The sequence below is a fragment of the Setaria italica genome, chromosome V (assembly GCF_000263155.2).
Source record: "Setaria italica strain Yugu1 chromosome V, Setaria_italica_v2.0, whole genome shotgun sequence".
Classification (NCBI taxonomy): Eukaryota; Viridiplantae; Streptophyta; class Magnoliopsida; order Poales; family Poaceae; genus Setaria; species Setaria italica.
The window spans coordinates 45,624,973-45,649,238 of record NC_028454.1 but is presented as its reverse complement, the minus strand read 5'-3'; the positions used below and the strand labels follow the sequence as shown (position 1 = coordinate 45,649,238).

At 43.8% G+C, this 24,266-nt stretch overlaps 5 protein-coding genes across 5 annotated transcripts; 3 read left to right on the top strand and 2 right to left on the bottom strand.

Annotated features, from left to right (window-relative positions):
- Positions 1-248: 248 nt before the first annotated feature.
- LOC101758004 (protein LURP-one-related 11) lies at positions 249-969 on the bottom strand. Its single transcript, XM_004972269.1, has 2 exons — positions 721-969; positions 249-632 (listed from the first exon to the last, which is right to left on the bottom strand). Exons 1-2 carry the CDS (start codon positions 967-969, stop codon positions 249-251), a joined length of 633 nt encoding a protein of 210 aa, XP_004972326.1.
- Positions 970-3,759: 2,790 nt separating this feature from the next.
- LOC101768822 (protein LURP-one-related 11) lies at positions 3,760-4,702 on the top strand. The gene has a single exon (XM_004971115.2). It carries the CDS (start codon positions 3,812-3,814, stop codon positions 4,415-4,417), a length of 606 nt encoding a protein of 201 aa, XP_004971172.1. The 5' UTR covers positions 3,760-3,811; the 3' UTR covers positions 4,418-4,702.
- A 3,137-nt stretch (positions 4,703-7,839) lies between these two features.
- Positions 7,840-8,585, bottom strand: LOC101757603 (protein LURP-one-related 11). The gene is made up of 2 exons (XM_004972268.1): positions 8,337-8,585; positions 7,840-8,220 (listed from the first exon to the last, which is right to left on the bottom strand). The coding sequence occupies exons 1-2, from the start codon at positions 8,583-8,585 to the stop codon at positions 7,840-7,842; spliced, it is 630 nt and encodes a 209-aa protein (XP_004972325.1).
- A 7,467-nt stretch (positions 8,586-16,052) lies between these two features.
- LOC101756798 (protein LURP-one-related 11) lies at positions 16,053-16,991 on the top strand. The gene has a single exon (XM_004972267.2). The coding sequence runs from the start codon at positions 16,118-16,120 to the stop codon at positions 16,721-16,723; it is 606 nt and encodes a 201-aa protein (XP_004972324.1). The 5' UTR covers positions 16,053-16,117; the 3' UTR covers positions 16,724-16,991.
- Positions 16,992-19,547: 2,556 nt separating this feature from the next.
- On the top strand, positions 19,548-20,516 carry LOC101756389 (protein LURP-one-related 11). The gene has a single exon (XM_004972266.3). It carries the CDS (start codon positions 19,599-19,601, stop codon positions 20,205-20,207), a length of 609 nt encoding a protein of 202 aa, XP_004972323.1. The 5' UTR covers positions 19,548-19,598; the 3' UTR covers positions 20,208-20,516.
- The last annotated feature ends 3,750 nt before the right edge of the window (positions 20,517-24,266 follow it).

The window sequence follows — 24,266 nt, the reverse complement described above, 5'->3', positions numbered from 1 at the left end:
GTCGCTCACAAACATATACTTCAAAAGATCCGCAACCGAAGGATGAAATAAAAATAAAAAATAAAGAAAGAAAGGTGCACTTCCTTTCTCAAAAAATATTTTACCCTTCGGCTGGGGAAAAAAGGTTACTTCTAAATCTGACCCAGTAAACTCTGAAAGTGTTTTTCCCATTCCTCAGCGATTAAACACTGCAAGCAGCGTAAAAAAATGACGCCAGCATGGCAGCATCCTTCTCCAATCCCCACTCATCAGATGCAGCGGCTGAGGAGGCCACACACGACCACAAGCCCGACAACGAGCAGTCGATCCGCCGCGGGGCTCACTGTCAGGCTCAGGACGTCTTCTCCCAGCACCACCCCTGAGGCCGTCTGCTTCCTCTTCATCTCCGCCACGACCTCGCCATTTGCGTCGCTGATTCTGTACTCCGATTTGCATAAAACGCCGTCGATCTTGCAAACGTTACCGCTGATACAAACTGTCGCTACAGCTTTCCTACTGCACTGCCCTCCCTTCTTCAGGATTTGATGAGCCTTCTGAACACTGAACCATGGCTTGGAGTTCTCCTGTTCCAGGCCTTCAGGGCCATTAATGCGATAAGAGTACCCCTTCCATGTCTTGAACACCCCAAAATTCTGCAGGGAAGAACACACGACCAAAGTGTTAGAGTTATGCTGAAACTTCATCAGAGAAAGGAAACACAGTAGCATCTCATGCATCTACCTTCTTGAGTAGCTTGAGCAGCGTCTTGCCGTCACTGTCCATAACGTACACCTCGCGGCTGCGGCTGCAGGCGTAGTTGTCGACACGGTAAGCGACGCGTCCGTCCTGGCCGTAGATCGTGCACCCGTGGCCGTTGAACACCAGCGATTTCATCCACACCGTGTAAACCTGCTTCTCGGCTGGATCAGCCGGAGTAGCACAAGGTTTCAGAAGGTGAGCAGAGAGCGGCTGGACCCTTGTAATGGCCATTTGTTCTGAACTTCTGATGAGATGAGCGTCACTGCAAATCATCTGCTGCATTTATACATGCAGCCATATGGCCGGCCTCACCAAGCCTGCGTTCCAGATGCTATAGTATTCGGCGTTAGATACGCGTCATTTTTTTAATTTTTTAAGAGTTAGGTGATCAACAATGTTCACAAGGGTTAATTTGAGCGAAATTTGTTTAAGTGGTCAGCAGGGATCAGATACCCAACTCTACATCTCTTTTGTTTCTCTCTTTTGGAAAGTGATGATGCATGTACATTATACATCACTTTGTACACGATGGTATCACATGTCCTCTCAAGTATTTTCTGGTCTTCTCCACGCGTGTTTCTGTTGAGAACGCGTGTGGTGTCGCAATGGGGATATATTTTCTGATTTGTTTTTGCTTTGTAGCAGGAGAGCATCCAGAGTTCAGTGTTCAGACTCCAGAGTTCAGAGGCAGTATCCCCCAACCGACCTTTTTCAATCTTGCATGTGTGTGATGTCGTTATGCTTATGAAGTAGCTCTACACTGCCTTTTCCGAGAATATAGCTTTTTATAATTCAGTAGTTTATATAGCAGACTGTTGAGCACAAGACTCAAGCGCAGCTTTGTGTGCCTACTTTCAAAAGATGCAGGTCATAGATTTGCCTTTATTTTCAAGTTCTATTTCTATTTCATGCTTATGCCAAAAGAGGCCGCAATTTTTCTCAAAGTACTGCATACACATTTTCATTTGACCAGTTGACTCAATGGCAACCATGTACCCCACAAAAAGGTGGTTCTTTATTACTTGAAACTTCACTGCTGCCAAAAATCATCCTCTGTTTTTCAAACACATGAGCATGTTTGGGCCGGAGGATTGCCTGGCAAAGAAATTGCATTAGGAGTTTCTTTTTCTGTAAAAAAATAGTAGGATTCCCCGAAAATTTCCAGAATCAATCCAAACAAAATTTAACTGAACTTGCTAGTGACCTGAAGACCTTTTTTTTTTGGTTTGAAAAAGTGAGCTGAAGACTTTGGTCATAAACATGCAAAGCTCATATGCATCCAGGGAGGATAGTGCTACATACTGCACTTCTGTTCTTTCCTAACGCTGAGACGTCTTTCTTTCAATTTTCAAAGCATACGTTGATGTGTCATTTTCCTTTTATTTTTATTTGCATGAAGTTCGGAACAAAATCGTCTGATTAGACCAACAATTTTTTCGGTATACATTATGCAATCTCAATTCCAAACCACAGGGGAGGTATGCTAATGTTCAGTACCCCAAAGATTTCTTCTGCCTTGTGGAGTGTAGATTTATAATGCACTCGTGCTTTCCGTGCCTTGTAGGAAATAATTCGGATGAACAGTGATCCGAAGTCTGCATACCATTGCCATCACATCGAACTGTGGAGCTCCTTATTAAATCCGACGCCTCTCGTGATCTTCTCGTCGAGCTGGAAGATAATTAGGTAGCCAATTCAATATTCCACATGCTCCCACATTTTATATCATCACATGAACGTCAGAAGCTGCCATTTCCCAAAAAGCAGGAAACACTTCATCGCCCAGAAAGAAAGCAGAGTTTATTTACTTATTTATTGTTATGGTACACTGTCATATTTGATTAAGCGATATGGCCTGTAAACTACTCCCTCCGTTCCAAATTATAAGTTATTCCAATTTTCTTGGAGTCTAACCATTTTATGTTTGACCAAAATTATAAAGAGGATCACAAATATTTATGGCACTGATATACTATAAAAATATATTTAATGAAGGAACTAATAGTACTTATTTGGTATCATGAATGTTAGTACTTTATTGTATAAATTCGGTCAAACTTGATATCCTTTGACTTTCCAAAAAAGTTGGAATGGCTTATAATTTGGAACGGAGGGAGTAATTATTAAGTTTAATTATAAGTTCTGGGTGTGTCCCTGTAGATGACATCAGAGAAAGGAGGATAAAAAGCAATAGCAATCTGCCGCCACATCACTCCAACAAGATAAGAGGTGCAGTAAATGTAACATACTAATATGGTGCAATGATGTTTTCTAAAAAAAAAGTGTAGGTGTCGGTGCTAAATATTACCTCCCATCAAGAAAGCTTGACGTTCTGACAAGAAGCAACAGTATAGAAGAACAAGCTGCATTGCTGGTCTGAAACGTCATGTTTTAGTGATCGGAGGTAGTACTCGTGTTGAAATTTGTTTTCGCATGCTCCCCGTTGCTTTGAAAATCCTGAACTGCAGTTGAAGAACATGGGGAGACTCATCTGTTACTCTTCTTCTCAGTTACTTACCAAGTTTGATACTTACCACTTCTGTTATCTAGACTTAAGCATATGGAGTAAGAATCTAAGCTCAACTTGTGCTCTGAAGGATGCACAAACCCAGCTGTTCATCTACGCACTCATTCACAGTTTCACACCCTTCATGAACCACCGACAGCTAGGAGTAAGAGACTCTAGAACACCACTGCCTGTAATAGTATATCCCTGAAGACTTTTGTTACCTACTACTATAGCAAGCAAAGAGTTTAGTATAAACTCCAGATTCCAGAGACACGCTTTGTAAACGTGGTGCTACTCTAAGCTGCAGATTGCTGACTCGTACAGAGCTAAGGTTATCATAAACAACTTTACCATGACACTAAATTATCACATTTCATGACGCGTATAAGAAGAAGTACCCAATACCCCGCTTAATTTTTTAATCAGGCCTCTGAAAATATGGTAAACAAAATGCAAGCACTATAAATACGAACGGTTGACCAGGCACTGGTCCCCATCCACAATCATCTCACCTCATTCTGCAGCTAGCGACCGACAGCAGCAGTTAGCTCTTCGGCCCCTTCAATGGCCAAGATCCAGCCTTTGCTTGCGGCCGCGTCGTCTCCCTCCCTCAGCTGCTCATCCTCCGGGGATGAATCCCCAACACAGCAGAAGCAGGCAGCGTACACGGTGTGGATGAAGTCGCTGGTGTTCAGCGGCAACGGCTGCGCGGTGTACGGCGCCGACGGCCGCGTTGCCTTCCGCGTCGACAACTACGGCTGCCGGGGCGGCCGCGAGGTCTTCTTCATGGACCGTGCCGGCAAGACCCTCATCAGGATCCGGAGGAAGAGCTTTGGGATCTTCAGGAGATGGGAAGCGTGCCGGTACTTCGACGGCGGCGAGGAGGCGAGGCCGTGGTTCACGGTGTGTAGGCCTAGAAAAGGCGGGGCCGCCGTGACGATGCGCGGCGGAGGGAGGGCGGCGTACGCCGTCGAAGGGTGCTCGCGCAAGTCCGACTACAAGATCAGCGGCGCCGGCGGCGCGGTCGTGGCGACGATCGCGCGGAAGCAGACGGCGTCCGGGGTTGTTCTCGGAGAGGACGTCCTGACGCTGACGGTGGGACCGGAGGTGGATCATCTGCTCGTCCTTGGTTTGGTGGTTGTCTGTGGCCTTATCAACCGTCGCTTGTGATCGGAACGGCTGAGGATTCTCCACTTCTTCAGGAGAGTGCTAGACTGGTTTTTTTTTCAGGGCCTTTTTTTTCCAGCTAATCTGATTCTTACTAGGAGCATATGCATTCGTGAGAATTTGTTCATAGGTAATAACTTGGAATTTTTTTCTCCACCAAGCTATAAGGACGCTTTGTCCTTTTGGTGGATGTTTTTCCCCCGTTGTACCAGTGTACAATTGCAAGGTTGTAGCCTGTATGAAACCGACTATTACTCTATAATAAACTCCGATCATAAGAACCGAATATAGCTGACTATATTTAGGCTGAAAATGCGATGGAGCGTGAAGGTGCATCAAAGTTATATACTTATATACGGAGTCGTACAAAATAATTTCTTATTTTTTTAATTGAATGGCAAAAGATTTGCCGTAATTTTTATTAGAAGGAGTTTAAAGCTAAAAAGAAAAAACAAACAGACCAAACAATTGAAAAACAACAACTCAACGCTCTCCACAACTGAACCGACCCAAAAGAGGCACGACGCAAGAAATTAAAATGACTAATTTGACGATCCTCTCAATCTTCGGGCCGCTTGAAAGAGCTGAACTTCTTCTTTGATCAGATAGGCCACGTCCATAACTTCTTTAGATTCCTGCTGAAAAATTCTTCGGCCAGATGTTCCACCAAAAATACAAGATAAGACCATCGAAGAAAGGTTTGTGCTCCTTGTCAAATCCCTGTCGACCTCGCTTGCTCCTTCCTGATGTTCCACCAAAAATACAAGACAAGACCGTCGAAGAAAGGTTTGTGCTTCTTGTCAAACCCCCGTCGACCTTGCTTCCACCGGGCATGAATTGAGCTTGTTAGAGTTTCTGCTCGGTATTTGATGAAGATCAAACCAGCTGGTCACCTGTGTCCATACTGCACACGTGTAGGGGCAGTTCTTGCATAAATGAATGGGTGTTTCCGGTGCAGAGTTGCACAATTTGCATATGGGATCATGCGGCCAACCTCTCCTTTCTAAATTATCCGCTATGAGGATCTTCCTTTGGAGCAGGATCCAAGCAAATATTTTGCATTTTGGCCCTACTTTTGCCCTCCAAATTGGAGTAATTGCTAATTTTTTGAATCTTCCTTTAAATTGGATACGATAGGCACTGCTAGTCGTGTATTCTCCATCCGACGTCCATCTCCAAATGATCCGATCTTCTGCTCCATCATCTCAAGCTAGTAGGTTAATCTTCTCCCAGAGAGCTACATACTCATGAATCTCGACATTGGATTGAAGGGGGTAGACGTGTGATATCCATGCATTATTCAGTAGGGCCTTGAGAACTGTGAAATAATTTCTTATTTCAGGCATGCTTTTGTTGAGGTGCTTTCAAGCCTGAGGTGATCCACAATATGTTGATGCTCTTCTAACGGACAGCACGAGGTTTGCCATGAATATTGTTAGAAGAGAAAAAGGGAAAAACAACAAACCAAGGGTGAGAAGGAGGAAAGAAAAAGAGCTTTATATCAACAACTGAAAATACTCTTTTTTAAGAACAACTGAAAACTAGCAACGAGGAAAAGACTCTAAAACAGAGATGATATCGACCTAACATATTTATTTTTATTTTCCATGGCCTGTGGTCTTTATAGGGCCGGGTGTGGCGTACATTTTGCCAGCCCGAAAAAATCTAGGCGGGCTAAGTCCGGCCCGATTATTTTTCCTATTTATTTTTCAACTTAAAAAGATCGGGTGGCTCGGCTTGGCCTGAAAAAGCCTGAAAAAGGTCGGCCCGAAAGCTGTTCTGGGCGGGCTTGGTCACGTTTTTTAACCTGAAATATTCCGGGCTTTTGCCAAACCGGCCCAACCTGCATTTTGCTCAGGTCTAATAACACAGTAGTCAGAATAGAAGGATTCCATCTCTGCTCTCTATATAAACGTCCTCAGAGTCCAAGACGAGCTAAAAGTTCGAATTCTTTTTAACTGTGCCTCCTAGAGACGAAGTTCAGTAATGTGTGGCTTAATTACAAATACCGATGATTAATCTCTCATTCTTTTAACAACACTTGGGAGGCTGGACTTTGACTACTCTTAATCTAAAGCCATGAGACAGCAGGAAGCACGCGTAACATAAAAGCACGCATAACAAGGAGCATAATAGTCAGCAAAAGTACACTGGCAGTACAACAAGATTTTTATGGATATTGGTTGTTGGGATCGTCCAAAAACTACACAACCTCGAGCGTCGTTCGTAGGTAGAAACTTCCTAACCTCACAACTTTTGGACCAGCGAACAAAATTCGGTTAACCTTGCAACTTTTGGACCAGTGAACAAAACTTGGTTAACCTCGCAAGCTGTGTACCAGCGAACAAAACCCGGTTAACTTTGCATCTTCTTCGCTACTTAGAGATTTCGAAGCTAACAGCTATTGCTGATAATTAAGTTATAATTTGACTTGCCCTTGAGTGTTCGAAGCTAGTTTTGAACACCGGACTTTCAACTCCTCTACATTTTACTCAGGATCGGATCTGGACTAAGGCCTTGTTTAGTTCCCAATTTGGGAGTGTCAAAGTTGGGAGTTTGTCATAAATGCGCAACTGTAGCAATTCGTTTGTATTTGTGAATTATTGTCCAAAAATTGACTAATTAGGCTCAAAAGATTCGTCTTGAAAAGTACAACAAAATTGTGCAATTAGTTTTTGATTTCATCTACATTTAGTACTCCATGCATGTATCGCAAGTTTGATGTGATGGGGAATCTTCTTTTTGCATAGTGTCAAAGTTGGGATTTTGGTGGAAACTAAACATGGCCTAAGATGCCACGAGGTTGGGCATCTTTCTCGAGCCAAGGATAAAGGCACGAGGTTGAAGGTTTCGTCTGGCGTGAAGGCAATGATGCGAGGCTGAAAGCTTGATCTGGCATGGGGGAGAAGTTCCGAGGCTAAGAGGATGAAAGCGTGACTACATAAAGGCGTGAGAAGCGTGACTACACCAAGGCGTGAGAAGTGTGACTACACAAGGGCGTGAGAAGCGTGACTACGTAGGGGAATTTAATTTGTACACGTTACTCCAATAATTTATATACGGCATATCCTAGGAATGTTGTAGTTGAGAAATGACATTTTCGGGATGTAAAGTGGCTCGCGAGTCACTATAAAAGGGGAACCCTACCCTATCGTAAAGGAGGACACATTGTTTTGAGCACTTACTGTTGGTGTCGAATCCCTTTGAGACCAACATTGGTGAAAAACAAAGAAAAATCTTGCCATTCTGCTCTCATGAGAAATACTAGCACTCACAGCACATGTCCACAACTGATGAACTGAATGATAATAAAAAATAAAAAGAAAGAAAACTTTCTTTCTCAAAAATGTTTTATCCTTAGCTGGGAAAAATATATCTGTAAACGCTGTAAAGAACCTAAAAATATTTGTACCCTTTGTGTATTTTCAGATGCAACGGCTGAGGAGGCCGCACACGACCACAAGTCCAACGACAAGCAGGCGATCCGCCGTGGGGTTCACTGTCAGGCTCAGGACGTCTTCTCCCAGCACAACCCCTGAGGCCGTCTGCTTCCTCTTCATTTCGGCCACGACCTCTCCATCTGGGTCGCTGATTCTGTACTCGGATTTGTGTGACACGCCCTCGATCTTGTACACCTTCCCACTGACACAGACTGTTACCATAGCACAACTACTGTACGGCCCTTCCTCCTTCAGAATTCGATGAGATTTCTGAACACTGAACCATGGCTTAGATTCCTCTTGTTCCAGACCAGCAGGGCCATTGCAATAGGAGTAGCCCTTCCATGTCTTGAACACCCCAAAATTCTGCAGCAAAAAATCACAAGAACCAAAAGCTATGAGTGCTACTTCTACGGTTTCTTCAGAGATGGGAATGGCATGTCAAATCCTCATGGATGTGCAGAATTAACAGTAGAAGTTACCTTCTTGAGCAGCTTGATCAGCGTCTTGCCGCCACTGTCCATGATATACACCTCTCGTCTGCGGCTGCAAGCGTAGTTGTCGACACGGTAGGCCACGCGACCATCCTGGCCGTAGATCGTGCATCCGTGGCCGTTGAAGACCAGGGATTTCATCCAAACCGTGTAAACTTGCTTCTCAGGGATAGGATCAGCTGGGTTAGCACAAGTATGCAGGTGAGAAGAGAGCGGCTGGATCCTAGTGATGGCCATGTTTTCTGATGAGATGAGCGTCAGTGCAGTGGTCTGCTGTATTTATACAAGCAGGGCATGGCCGGCCTCATCACGCCCATAATTCAGAAGTGCATGGCCTACATGCGTGCTATAGTACTCGGATTAGATATGTCATATAAAATTCTTAAGAATTAGGGTGGGTTCTGTTAGATAGAAAGGTTAGATGCATGCGTATTTACCTTACCATATTGTGCTAAAGCCAAGAGATATAGATTGTCTATGTACAGGAATAGATCATCTACGTATAGAAGGTTTATATTTAGAAAAGATCTCTTGGCTTAGCCCTCAAGTTGTAACGCCTATATGTAACTGCTACATGCGGGGCTATTCTGCATCTAATCAACACGTAATCATCGCACGACCCAGATAGGGCGTCGGTGTTCTCCTCCGCTCCTCTGAACTTTCACATGGTAATCAGAGCCATTGCTTTTGAGTAGATTGCATCTCCTCTTCGCAACTACAATGGCGTCATCATCTGCTTCCTCCAATCCTCTCCTCGCCCAGCCTGTCACGGAAAAGCTTAGCAAGAACAATCACGCCCTGTGGAAGGCACAGGTGCGTGCTGCGATCCGTGGTGCTCGTCTTCAGGGGTACCTCACGGGTGCCACCCCTATACCTGCGGCGGAGCTTGTGCAGAAGGGCGCTGATGGGAAGGAAGTGAGGGTTCCCAATCCAGCGCGCGAAGACTGGGAGGCCACGGATCAACAGGTCCTTAGCTACCTCCTCGCATCGGTCACCAAGGATGTCCTCACACAAGTGGCCACCAGCGCCACCGCGGCGGACGCCTGGAAGATCATTGAAGACATGTTCGCGTCACAGACGCGAGCGCGATCCGTTAACATGCGGATTGCTCTGGCAACGACCAAGAAGGAAAATTCGTCCGTTGCCGAGTACTTTGCCAAGATGAAGGCTCTTGGCGACGACATGGCGGCTGCAGGACGGCCCCTAGAAGATGAAGAACTGGTGGAGTACATCATCACCGGCTTGGGCGAAGATTTCTCGCCCATCGTCTCTGCTCTATGCGCTAGAGTGGAACCCATCTCCGTTGGTGAGCTTTATTCACAACTTCTCAATTTTGAAACTAGAATGGACTTGATCTATGGAGGCAGCCCTGGGTCTGGATCGGCAAACTCGGCATCTCGTGGTCGTGGCTCGTGGCGCGGGAAGAATCACGCGCGTGGGAGAGGCCCCTCGCGTGGGGGCGCGCAGTCTAGCCGCGGCAGGTCCAGTCGCGAGCCTCCTGCAGGAGGTCGTGGCTCCCACAACAACAACAACTCCCGCGGCTTCTACAACAACAATAGTCGCGGGACATCTGGTGGTGCGCCTGATTCAGATGACAACAGGTGCCAGGTGTGCTTCAAGATGAATCACTCAGCCGCTGAATGCTGGCACAGGTTCGATGAGAACTTTGTGCCAGATCAGCGTCTTGTTGCAGCAGCTACAAACTCGTATGGCGTGGACACCAACTGGTACACTGATACCGGTGCTACGGATCATATGACAAGCAATCTCGAGCAGCTGTCTCTCAAGAAAAAGTATCATGGTGGTGATCAGATCCACACAGCTAGTGGAACAGGTATGAACATTAGTCACATTGGTCGTACTACAGTTCGTACCCCCACTCGTAACATACAATTAAATGATGTTCTTTATGTTCCACAAGCCAAGAAAAATCTTGTTTCAGTTCATCGTCTTACCGCTGACAACTCTATCTTTATAGAATTTCACCCTGATTTCTTTCTGATTAAGGATCAGGAAACGAAGAATATACTCCTTAGAGGAAGGTGTCACAGGGGTCTCTATCCTTTACCTGCACCAACAATAAAGCAAGCCTACAACTCCAACAGATTGCCCCTGTCTCGATGGCACAGTAGGCTGGGTCATCCATCTTCGTTAATTGTTAAGCAAGTTGTCAGTAATAATAGTCTCCCATATATCGATGAGTCGTTGAGTCAGTCAGTTTGTGATGCTTGTCAGCAAGGGAAGAGCCATCAGTTGCCCTATCCCAAGTCTTCTAGTATTTCCAAGTCTCCTTTAGAACTTGTGTTCTCTGATGTCTGGGGTCATGCACCAGAATCAGTTGGTCGAAAACGATATTATGTTAGTTTCATTGATGATTTTAGCAAGTTCACCTGGATTTACTTTCTTAAGCACAAGTCTGAAGTATTTCAAAAATTTCAAGAGTTTCAAACTCTTGTTGAACGCTTGTTTGATCGTAAGATTCTTGCCATGCAAACTGACTGGGGAGGCGAATATCAGACACTTAATTCCTTTTTTAATAAAGCTGGCATCGTTCATCTTGTTTCATGCCCACACACTCATCAGCAAAATGGGTCAGCTGAGAGAAAACACCGTCACATAGTTGAAGTCGGTCTCTCTCTTTTATCTCATGCGGCTATGCCCCTAAAATTTTGGGATGAAGCCTTCCAAACAGCAGTTTATCTCATCAATCGTGTACCCAGCAAAACGATTGGTCATGCTACGCCTCTAGAGCGTCTCTTTAATCAAAAACCAGATTACTCCTCGATGAGAGTTTTTGGATGTGCTTGTTGGCCTCATCTTCATCCCTATAATAAGCACAAACTAGAATTTCGATCCAAAAGATGTGTCTTTCTTGGTTATAGCACCTTGCACAAAGGCTACAAGTGCCTTGATGTCTCCACTGGCCGTGTTTACATCTCCAGGGATGTGATATTTGATGAAAATATTTTTCCCTTCACTGAGCTGCATCCCAATGCCGGTGCCCGTCTTCGCTCCGAGATCTTATGTCTTCCTTCTGATCTTGTTTATCCGTATGTAGGGGGCGAACATGCAGTAGATCAGTGTGCTAATGGTTCATCTAATTCTTCTAATGTTTCCTCTGAGTTGCATGATGAGAATCAGGGAGACGCTGGTGACAATTCGGAAGGAACCGGTGATGCAAACTCCGGAGGCAATTCGCATGCGGGCTCGGGATCGGAGTCTGGTTCGGGTGCGTCCATTGGCCAACCGCCGGACGCCACGCTATCTCCGGTTTCTCCTCTCGCGACGGCGCCTGATCCAGACACCGCGCCGCACCAGCCAGGCGCGGCCACGTCTTCGGACACCGCGCCGCACCAGCCAGGCGCGGCCACGTCTTCTTCCCCGCGCGCGGGAGATTCGCCGGGCCAGGCAGGCCAGACTGCTGCTGCGGCAACAGAGGCACCTCCAGCTGCAACCCGACCTGTAACCAGACTTCAAAGTGGCATACGCAAGGAGAAAATATACACAGATGGTACTGTCAGGTATGGATTTTTGACAACTACAGGGGAACCTAGTAGTACTGACGAGGCTCTAGCTGATAGTAATTGGAAAAATGCAATGGATCTTGAGTACAATGCCTTAATGAAGAATAAAACTTGGCACCTTGTTCCACCTCAAAAGGGTAGAAATATTATTGGTTGCAAATGGGTATACAGAATAAAGAGAAAATCTGATGGTAGCTTGGATAGATATAAAGCTCGATTGGTAGCAAAGGGTTTTAAGCAGAGATATGGAATAGATTATGAGGAAACTTTCAGTCCTGTTGTTAAAGCTGCTACTATTCGTATTATTCTATCTCTTGCTGTTTCTCGAGGATGGACTCTCAGACAACTTGACGTACAAAATGCTTTTCTCCATGGCAATCTTGAAGAAGAGGTATATATGCAACAGCCACCTGGTTTTGAAGATCCTTCAAGACCAAACTTTGTTTGTCGCCTAGATAAAGCCTTATATGGTCTGAAACAGGCGCCCAGAGCATGGTACTCTAGACTAAGTGCTAAATTGATATCACTCGGTTTTCAATCTTCAAAGGCTGATACCTCTTTGTTCTTTTATCGCAAGAATGATGTTAGCATGTATCTCCTTGTTTATGTTGATGATATTATTATAGCCAGCTCTACACCACATGCTACCACAGTGTTACTTCAAGATTTGCAGGGGGAATTTGCTCTAACGGATCTGGGAGATCTGCATTATTTTCTCGGTATAGAAGTTGCCAAGGTGCGAGATGGCATTGTTCTCACTCAAAGAAAATATGCTTCTGATCTTCTAAAAAGAGTTGGTATGTCAGATTGCAAGCCTGTTAATACTCCATTATCCACTAGTGAAAAATTATCATTACATGAAGGATCATTGTTGGGACCGGATGATACATCACGGTATAGAAGCATTGTTGGTGCTCTTCAATATCTAACCCTCACTAGACCTGATATAGCCTTTTCTGTTAATAAAGTCTGTCAATTTCTTCATGCACCTACCACAGTACATTGGGCAGCAGTTAAAAGAATATTACGGTACTTGAAGCAATGTACAGAATTGGGCTTGAAAATACAGAAGTCTCCTTCGACTTTGGTGAGTGCATTTTCAGATGCAGACTGGGCTGGCAGTGTTGATGACAGAAGGTCTACAGGAGGGTTTGCTGTGTTCTTGGGTTCTAATCTTGTATCATGGAGTGCAAGAAAACAGGCTACTGTTTCAAGATCTAGTACAGAATCAGAATATAAAGCAATTGCTAATGCTACTGCAGAAGTTATGTGGATACAAACTTTACTGCGTGAATTGGGTATTCCTAGTCCAAAGGCAGCAAGACTTTGGTGTGATAATATTGGTGCAAAGTACTTGTCTGCTAATCCTGTTTTCCATGCCAGAACAAAACATATTGAAGTTGACTATCATTTTGTCAGAGAAAGAGTTGCTCGAAAATTACTAGAGATTGAATTTGTTTCATCAGGAGATCAAATTGCAGATGGCTTTACAAAGGCCTTGTCTGTTCGGCTGTTAGAAAATTTCAAAGTCAATCTGAACCTAGAGCGGTTAAGATTGAGGGAGGCTGTTAGATAGAAAGGTTAGATGCATGCGTATTTACCTTACCATATTGTGCTAAAGCCAAGAGATATAGATTGTCTATGTACAGGAATAGATCATCTACGTATAGAAGGTTTATATTTAGAAAAGATCTCTTGGCTTAGCCCTCAAGTTGTAACGCCTATATGTAACTGCTACATGCGGGGCTATTCTGCATCTAATCAACACGTAATCATCGCACGACCCAGATAGGGCGTCGGTGTTCTCCTCCGCTCCTCTGAACTTTCACAGGTTCTGTTTTGCTTCCGCATGCAATTTTCACAAGGTTAATTTTAACAATATTTGTTTATGCAATAGTCAGGGATCAGATGCTGAATTGTCTCTCTTTTATGTCTTTTGGAAAGTGATGCTTCATGTACGTTATACACTTTGTGCACGACGGTGTCACATGCCGTTATGATCTTTTCATTACATTATGCATATTATGATCTTTTCGTTACAACATGCATAATGTGATGTTTTCATTACAATATGCATGTTTTTGTTGAGGTGCATTTGTCAGCCGATAAATTTTATTTTCTTGGCTTTTGTAGCAGGAGAGCATCTATCAGTAGTTCTTCTTCTTTAATGTATTTTTAGCAGAGCATCTACATTTCAGAGCTCAGAGGAGAGTATCCAACAAAGCTAACCCGTAGTTGCTATGCTCTATGCCTTGTTTTGTTTGTCCAGCTGCTCGGTCATAGATCTGCCTTTATTTTCAAACTCGTTTTTTTTCTTTTTCCTGCCTTTGTGAAAAGAGGTCACTGTGATCTACATCTGAATAAGAGGCCACAACTTTATGTAAAAGTAGTCCAAACACTTTTTTTTTTGAAGCGGCACACGCATTTTCATTTGACTAGTTGATTCACTGGCAAGCACGAAACACACATGATGATTCACCAGTGCCAGATTTATCCCCTGTTTTTGAAGATAAGAGCCTGCTTACACTGGATGATTGGCAAAATAATATATATATATATGTATATATATATAAGAAAAATCCATGCATTAATCCAAACAAAACAGTTATAGCTGTTAGCGAGCTGAAGACTTCCATCATATTGCACTTTTGTTCTCACCTGAACCTTGAGGTATCTTTATTTAAGAAAATACATACGCCATTTATTTTCTATTTATTAGCGAGAAGTTTGGAAGAAAAGCATATTGTTCGGTCAACATTGTTTTTGCTGCATGTTATTCAATACCCCAAAGATTGCTGCATGTTATTCAATACTCTCAACTAGAAAAACGATGCTGATTTTCAACACCCCAAAGATTCCTTCTGTCCTGCACAGTACAGAGATTACAGTCCACTCGTGATGATCGTGCCTTGGAGAAAACAATTTGAATGAATGATCTTCAGAAGTCTTCGATGCCATCACATCGATCGATCGGGTACAACTGCATCCGCAGATAGTTTATGAGCATTATTAGCTCAGATGTTAATCTGCACGAACCTCCCAAATTTCTGGCAGCCCTTCCACCAATTGTTAAATATGATGAGGTCTCTTGATCATCTTGTCGAGCTGGAGGCTAATTCATTATTCCACATCAAATCAGTTTTGTGTTCATCAAGAGTACCAGAAGCTGCCGATTCCCAAAAAGCAGGAAACACTTCATCCAGAAAAACACAAGTTCATGCATGCACTCTAGGCAGATTAGGGAAATAATAGACTTTATTTATTGTTATGGTAGCCATGACCAGTGATCTGTAAACTAAGCTCGAGGTGGCCCTGTAGCTGACATCAGAGGAAGGAGGAGGAACAACTGAACAAGGCAACTATAGAAATCGGCCGCCATGCATATCCATCACTCCATGGAAGACGAATTGAAATTAAACCTAGCTGTTAGTACTTATCCTTCATGCATTAATCCATTATTATATCGTTCAAGAGCTTCTTTTTGTTTATTTGCGCTGAATAGAACGATCAGATGGATGCCAATTTCTGATGTTAGTTTGGAATCCTCAACTGCATTGGATGAAACTACTCATGTCCATGTAGTGCAAGAGAACATGGAGAGCCTCACCTCCTCCGCTTCCCAGAAGCATCTTGCTGCAGATTACTTACTACCTACTACACATAACTGTTCTTGCGCAAACAACGACATGCTCTTATGAAGCTCAATACAAGGTTGATATTTATATATAATTGTATTTGCATATGACTATATAAGAATCTCAATTGAACTTGTGTTCTGATGGTTTGTCTCTGTATGCCTGCCTGCTCCTCCCAGTAGAACTCAAGAACATTAGGCTACTAGCTCCTAGTGCGTAGAGACTGAGCAGTATACTATACCTGCTTGTAGTGGTAGTATAACCCTGAAAGGTCTTGTTGTGCCTTTTAATACCAAATGCTACTATTAATCAAATTAAACTCCCAGCACACACCAGGTAAACGTGATGCTAATGAAGCTGCTCGCTCATAGCTGACTCGTACAAAGCTAGATTAGCATAAGCAACTTTAGTACAGCACTATTATATCATATTGCATGACGCGTATAAGAACAAAGTACCCAGTGACCCGTTTATTTTTTTAATTAGGTTTCCGTAATATATATGGGCTACCAGGTCACTGCCACAGCCACACCACCATCCTCATCTGCAGCCTTGATTTGCCACCAAGAACAAGAACAGCAGAGAGCAATTAGCGTCTTGACCTCCTTCAATGGCCAAGATCCAGCCCTTACCTGCAGCCTCATCGTCTCCCTCCTGCTCACCCACCGGGGATGAGTCTCGAAGCCTGCAGAAGCAGGCAGCGTACACGGTGTGGATGAAGTCGCTGGTGTTCAGCGGCAACGGTTGCACGGTGTACGGAGCCGACGGCGGCGTCGCCTTCCGCGTCGACAACTACGGCTGCCGGGGCGGCCGCGAGGTCTTCTTCATGGACCGCGCCGGCAAGACGCTCATCAGGATCCAAAGAAAGAGGTTTGGAATGTTCAGGAGATGGGAGGCCTGCCGGTACTTCGACGCCGGCGAGGGTTTTGGCGAGGAGACGAAGCCGTGGTTCACCGTGGAAAAGGCTCGGAGCGGTGGAGCTGCCGTGACGATGCATGGCAGCGGGAGGACGTACACGATCGACGGGTGCTCGCGCAAAGCGGACTACAAGATCACCGACGACGGCGCGGTCGTGGCGGTGATCGGGCGGAAGCAGACGGCGTCCGGGGTTGTGCTCGGAGAGGATGTCCTGACGCTGACAGTGGGGTCGGGGGTGGATCATCTGCTCGTCCTGGGAATGGTGGTCGTCTGTGGCCTTATGAACCGTTGCATGTGACGGCTGACGAGGACGGTCGAGGATTCTCCAGGAGAGCGTGCATCACAATTCACAAGAACGAATATGTTCTTGTTCTTTTCATGCGATTTTTTTTCAGTTAGACTGATTCTTAGGAGGATACATGGTGAGAGTTTGTTTCGTATCGGTAATAGCCGGTCATTTTTCCCACCAATTTGAGGACGATTTTCCCTTTTTGGTGGATGTTTTTTTCCGGGTCCTACGGATGTACAATTGTAAGGCTATAATCTGTGAAGCAGACTTGTTTTTGTTACGCACTTTAATCTGTGTTTGACTGTTTTCTCTTTGATATTGATTTTTTTTTCTGAGCATCATTTGGTCATAAGTTTAGCATGAGCAATACAAAGTTCAACATGTAAATTCTTATTCGCATATCGAGGACTAGGAGCTACTAGCAAAGAAAGCATAAACATATACTCTATAAAATCGGACCTTAATATAATCAAATATAATTTTCGCTATGTTCGTTCAAGATGAAAAATTGATGGATTGTAGACACGTATGGAAGTTATATAGAGACGGTGAACAACATTTTATCATAATTCAAATATGCTATAGAATTGGTTCATGGAACAGAGTAGACCTACATGTGTTTCGTTGCAGTGAACTGTTTATGCATGAGATGATTTACAATATATGAATACGATGTTTTTCTTTTTTGCTTTGTTTGTTGTATGAGACCATCAATATTTATAGCTCTGACTTCATAAAGCAGTATCCAAAAACCCTTGTAGGCGGTTTAATTAAAGATGAGAACATATTTCAGGTACAGGATTGGCAAGGAAAAAATAGTAGGACCTATTTTTCTCTACAAAACTCATGTAGAACTCTTAATAAGTTTGCTGTTGCTGCATGAATCCAAACTAGCAAGACATTGCTGCTAGCCTCTGAAGACTTTGATCATAAACGTGCAAAGCACATATGTACGGAGAACTGTGCATAGTGTACTTTTGTTCCCATCCAAACGTTGAGATACCTTTGTTGTTGGTGCGCCAATTTATTTCTCTTTTATAGTTCACAAGAAGTTATTTTGTTATTTATTATTCAAACTGAATTCTCGACTCCTTATATTATACCTACTAATTTTCAATCAGCAAAAAGATTCCTTCTGTCTTGTGTATAGACAACTACACAATGCAAACATGGGTTTCATGCCTTGGAGAAAATAATCTTCAGAAGTCTTCCAACTTTCAAGGCATCACATCGATCGATCGGGTACAACTGCATCTGCAAATACTTTACGCGCATTATTAGCATAGTTGGTAATCTGCACAAGGCTCCCAATTTTCTGTCAGCTTCTCCATTGTTTAAACTTTAATCTGATGGCTCTTACGTTCATTTTGTCCTTGCCATTTGGAAACTAATCAGTTAGCTAACTCAGTACCCACATTAATTCCACACACACACATCCATTTTATGCCATCGCCAGAAGCTGCCCATTTACCAAAAGCAGGACATTTCATCTCAAAAACACAAGTGCATGCACTCTAGGAGTCTAGGTAGCAGATTATTAGGAATATAATAGAGATTGTTTATTGTTATGGTACTCGCCATGTGTGGATAAGTGATCTGTAATGTAAACTAAGTTATGGGTGTCTGTCCCTGTACATGACATCAGAGAGAAGGTAGAATGTCCAACAATATAAATCGGCCGCCACATCATTTCGAGGAGGCGAAGCGGCCAGAAATCCAAACCTACTACTTATGGTGCGTTTGGTAGAGCTCTATCTGATTCTGATTCTCTATGGGAGCTGATTCTCTAAGAGAATGATATTGTAGCTGAAAGTGATTCTCTTTGATTCTCTAGTATAAACTCTTAAAATCAGGATGGAGAATCACTTCACAGAATCAGGAGAATCTACTTTTTTCATCTCCCAGCCTTTTAATTTATTTCAGAGAATCACTTCACAAAATCAGAAAGGAATCACTTCTCTCTGAAAAACTATTTGACAGAGCTCCTGCCAGAATATGCAGAGAATTAGCTCTAAGAGCTCTGCCAAATGCACCCTTAGGTGTGACAGTACCGGTACTTATCCTTCAGCATGACGCACCCTTAGGTGTGACAGTGTCAGTACTTATCCTTCAACATGCTTGCTTTGTATATAGCGCTGAATAGAACAATGTTCAGTTTCGAAATCTGATCACACGCGCATGTTAAATTCCACGTTGGTCTGAGGTCAGATCGAAATCCTGAACTGCTTCTGGAGAAATGAAGTCGAAATCTGTTACTCTGCTTTACCAATTAACTGATACTGCTGAACTTAAAGTAGCAAGTATTGAAGTGCACCGGTTGTTTTTGACTTGTATATGGAGTAAGAACTTAAGCTGGACTTGTGCACTGATGCTACCGGACGCATGAGCACACAAAGCGTGCATCCACAAATCCAACTGTTCACTGTGCGTTCGTTCACACCATCCATGAATCACCAGCAGCTAGCAACGTCAAACATGAACTCTAAATCACTGGGTTAGCATGCTAAGCCAAACTTGCCTGTAATAGTATATCCCTGAATGCTTCCGTTACCTACTATGGCATTGGCATGCCATGATTTTTCTGAACTCCAGAGACACTAGGTAAACGTGATGCTAAACTGCTCATTGCTGACTCGTACAGAGCTAGGATTGAGCATAAACAACACTGGTACGGCACTATTATATCAGACCGCGTGACGCGTATAAGAACAAGTACCCAAAACCCCGCTTAAAATTTTAATCAGGTCTCTGAAAGTTTTTTTAAAAATTGATGCACCTATAAATATATGTGGGTGACCAGGAACTGGTTCCCCACCCTCATCATCTCACTGCAGCTACGGACAGAAGCAGAACAAGCAACCAGCTCTGCTCTTCGACCCCTCCAATGGCCAAGATCCAGCCCCTGCCTGTAGCTTCATCATCTCCTTCCTGCTCACCCTCCGGGGATGAGTCCCAGATCCTGCAGAAGAAGGCAGCGTACACGGTGTGGATGAAGTCGCTGGTGTTCAATGGCAACGGCTGCACGGTGTACGGCGCCGACGGCAGCGTCGCCTTCCGCGTCGACAACTACGGTTGCCGGGGCGGCCGCGAGGTGTTCTTCATGGACCGCGCCGGCAAGACCCTCATCAAGATTCAGAGAAGGAGCTTTGGGATGTTCAGGAGGTGGGAAGCCTGCCGGTACTTCGACGCCGGCGAGGGCTCCGGCGAGGAGACGAGGCCGTGGTTCAGAGTGCAGAAGGCTGGCAAGAACGAAGCTGCCGTGACGATTCATGGCAGCGGCAGGACGTACACCGTCGACGGGTGCGCGCGCAAATCGGACTACAAAATCACCGGCGCGGACGGCGCGGTCGCGGCGGCGATCGGGCGGAAGCAGACGGCGTCCGGGGTTGTGCTGGGGGAAGACGTCCTGACGCTGACGGTGGGGTCGGGCACAGATCATCTGCTCGCCTTGGGTTTGGTGGTCGTCTGTGGCCTCATGAACCGGTGCTTGTGAAGTTGTGACGGGAAGTTTGGGAACAGCTGAGGATCATCCATGGAAGTGCTGCATCACAAAGGCGTCAAGAACGAATTTGTTCTTTTTTCCAGTGCGGTTTTTGCAGATATTGCTTGATTGTTAGGAGGATACATGGTGATTTTAGGGAGAGTTTGTTTCATATGTAGCAGTTTGGATCCTTTTTCCCCACCAATCTGAGGATGATTTCTCTTTTGGTGGATGGTTTTTTTCTGGATCCTATATTGCAAGATTGTAAGGTGGTAACCTATGAAACAGACTTTTTTAAATTCAATTTTGTTGTTGCCTTCATTGCTATTGTTAAGACATTACTTGATCATAAGTTTAGCTTGAGCAATATATGAGGCTCTGTGCTTGAAAGTTGGAAAAAAAGTGATTATTGATGAGCTTAAGGTCCTGTTTGGATCCCTTAGAGCTAGCTGCTATTAGCTGTGTCAGCAGGGGAAAATAGCTAACTGCTAATTATTAGCTGGATGCGGTTCATTGCTCTCACCGCCGCGCGTGCTTCCACTTCGGTGAAGGGTTCGGTCAGCCAGCCGGCATCCACATCGTAGCTTGTTGTCGTCGGCATCGTAGCTCTTCGTGCCCCAGCAGCCCCTGGAGGTGGCCCGTCAGGGCACTTGTCTTCGCAGCTGTCTACATGCTGACATTCAACTCCCCGAAGGTTCCTTCTGTCTTGAGAAAATTTTAAATGCAAGCATGGGTTTCATGCCCAGGAGAAGATATTCCAGCAAATATTATTGCATCGTATCCGGTACAGCTTCATCTGCATTCTGACCGCGCGCGGTTGCTGATCTGCACAAGCCAGCTCTCCGAATTCTCCGCGACAGCCCTTCCGTTGTTTAATCTGATGATCATCTTATCTTATCCTGGCGAGCTGTAAGATAATTAGCAAATTCATTTTTGCACTTACACATATGTCTTATTCCGTCACCAGAGGATGGCGTTTCCTGAAATGATGACATTTAGATTGATGTTGAAATCTCATCGCACATGCATTTTCGCCGTTGCTTGCCTTTGATGTTAGATCGTAATCTTAAACTGCATTGGAGGAAGCAAGAAGTTAGTTGGTGTATATTTTCAGTCAACTGTATGCAGGCATCCAAACTGAACTTGTGTTACCAGGGATGCATATATGCTATACTCTTTCCAGAAGGCACTCTTCCACAAATCCTACCGTTTGCCCAACCTGCATTGCATGAACCACCAGTAGGTTATCAGTCTAAACTCCATAGGCACACCAGGTGAACGTGATGTTTTTCATTAGTTTTGCTCATTGCTGACTCGGACAAAGCTTGAATTGAGCACGAACAACCGTCGAATTCGTGCTACACGATTGTATCGTATCGCATGACGCGTATGATGAGCAAGTACAATTAAGTACCCAATGGTCCAACAGAGTTTTTTAGTTAGGTCTCCCGAAAGTGGAAAAGATTGGGAGATACAGCAAGCACGTATAAATACACATACGGAAGACCTAGCAGAGCAACTTGCACCCCCCATCCTCTTCAATCAACAAGCAGCCGCGAGTAACGGAGGTGGCGGGGTGGCGGGGCGAGCGGTCAGCTCCCCGACCCCTCCAATGGCCAAGGTCAAGCCCCTTGCCTGCAGCCGCTGCATCGTCGTCGTCCTCGTCTGCCGTCTTCTGCTCGTCCTCGTCTGCGCGATTTATTACATGTATAAGTTAGTTCCTAGTGTCAATTTCACATATCCAAGCACCACGCGGTGCAGATTTCGTTAAAGAAAAGTCTGCTAGCTCAGCTCGGATCTTGATAAAGAAATATAACATTGACCAAGTTTATATGAGGATGATTAAAAGGTGTGAAGGCGCATGGCAATTATACATACAGAGAATTTTTATCATACGTAAGCTAAGATATATAGTTGTAGTAAATACGCCACAAAGTTTACCAACAAAACAAGGCACACGAGCAAACGCTTTAACTAATTTGGTGCCCAAGAAATGAACGCGTCGCTGTCATATCCTACACACACACACACACACTACTCCTGCCCGTCCACATCGGCGTATATACTGATCAGTTTATTATTAGAGAGAATGAAATCGGAGTGCAACAGCGCAACGCCCCTGCCCGCAACACGAGCGGCGCGCATACGAGCTGGTCGATGCGAGATTCAATGGCTGCTGGTTACTATATTACGCGATGAAAGGCGCACGCCAGCACCAGGCTAGCCCGTTTGCCGATGAATGATGGCCATCGCCGTGTCGGGCTGCCTCCTCGCCCCCCAACGATCGCATTCTCTTGTTAGGATCGGTATTCGGTAGTAGCTCCAGATGCCGTCTGCTGGTTGTCAAAAAAATATTGGTCTTGATGATTTGCCACGGTTCATACGATTATTAGAACATGAACCTTAAAGTACGAAGTCAACCATCCAAAGAAAATGTCACAGTGGCTTGAGTGATGAAAAACCGAAACTCTGAAGCTTATCTCTATCCACAACAACAAATGCAAAATATTTATGTGCTGATTTGTAATATTTTGGTGTAGCATGAGTTTACCTGATTCATGATGCTTATTATATAAGTACTCCCTTCAGACTTTTATAAAGATTAATGTGAAAGTTAAATGATTTAAATATACTTAAATAATTGATGTTAGTTGTGAGAATTTATTAAAATACTCGTCTTCAGCTCCAATTAAAAACCCACACTCTTTGTTACATAAACTAGCCAATTAATGTGTGAGCTTAAATGAGATGTGTTGATGGCAATTAGCACGCCAGTTTAAACTGCAAGTGTATTAGGATCATGCATATTGGCCATTGCTGTGTCGGGCTGCATGATTATTAGGATCGGTAGTAGCTCCAAATGTCGTCTGCTGATTATCAAAAAATTATCAAGTTTCGACCTTACTGGTTTTGCCACGATTCATACGACCATCACAGCATGTCCGTCGTCCTAAGTTGTAGACCATTCTTGCTTTTTTTTAATTTATAGATTTTACTGTAGAATTAGACATACATTATGTTCAAATACATAGTAAAACTTATGAACATAGAAAAATTAAAACAACCTATAATTTAGGTCCGGAGGAGTATGGAGTAATCCATCCAAAGAAAATGTTCAACATTTTGATCTTCATTTCTTTATAATCATACAAAGTATTTCAATAATCTCTCGTGCCTTCTATTTGCGTGTAAACTAGCCTCGAAACTCCAGATAACCTATTAAATTTCTCCAACTTACCACTGTCAGTATAATCGTTGTCGCGGTTATTGTGAATCAAGTTTTTACCTTACGCCACAAGTTAGCGAATCATGTATAAACTTAAGCTGTAAGTTATAAGTAAGGATTTTGAAGGGAGGTGGGGGACACTTGCCCCTATGGTAGATGTACCCGTTAGTATACATGCATGATTAAGGGCGAAGAACTTAAGCTCTGCAACGTAATTATCACGATCCAAATCAACAAATGTAAAGTATCCTTGTGCTGACCCTTTTTTTTAGAATTTTGGTATAGCACGAACTTATATGATATTAATAGTAAATGACATCTACTTTTGAGTGATTTTTATTATATGTATACTCTTTCCATTTAAAGGAAGATCAATGTGGAAGTTAATTGATGTTGGTTATCATGAGAACTTGTTAAAATACTTGTCTTAAAAGCTCATACACTTCCTTATAGAAACTAGACAATTAGCAATCAATTAAGTTGACAAGACACCAAACTAGTATAAATAATAAATGATATGCCAAGTATAACAATTTGTGCGGTGGATACATGTAGTCATACTTCCTGTAAAATGTTCAAACAAGTTACCAATTATATTTAGGTGGTCACCAATTTTAAAAACATTTAAGTGGTGCAACTGACGTCAAAAAATAGATTCTATGGTTGAGAAGTCTAACGTGGTATTATATCACGTCTGCATAGATTTTTTTTTGTTTATTTGTTGCCGTAGTAGACCTGGATCTCCCGATCCAACAAACCTGACCCGACCCACCCAACTCAACCTGATCTGGGCAGGCATGACCCGATCTAAAACACCATTTTACCCGAAATCCGGAAAAAACACC

Coding starts and splice junctions, on each gene's coding strand:
- LOC101756798 (XM_004972267.2), top strand. CDS start 16,118: ATGGCCAAGATCCAGCCCTTACCTGCAGCCTCATCGTCTCCCTCCTGC.
- LOC101758004 (XM_004972269.1), bottom strand. CDS start 969: ATGGCCATTACAAGGGTCCAGCCGCTCTCTGCTCACCTTCTGAAACCT. Junction 633..720: donor TGCTCAAGCTACTCAAGAAG/GTAGATGCATGA, acceptor TCTTCCCTGCAG/AATTTTGGGGTGTTCAAGAC.
- LOC101768822 (XM_004971115.2), top strand. CDS start 3,812: ATGGCCAAGATCCAGCCTTTGCTTGCGGCCGCGTCGTCTCCCTCCCTC.
- LOC101756389 (XM_004972266.3), top strand. CDS start 19,599: ATGGCCAAGATCCAGCCCCTGCCTGTAGCTTCATCATCTCCTTCCTGC.
- LOC101757603 (XM_004972268.1), bottom strand. CDS start 8,585: ATGGCCATCACTAGGATCCAGCCGCTCTCTTCTCACCTGCATACTTGT. Junction 8,221..8,336: donor TGATCAAGCTGCTCAAGAAG/GTAACTTCTACT, acceptor TTTTTGCTGCAG/AATTTTGGGGTGTTCAAGAC.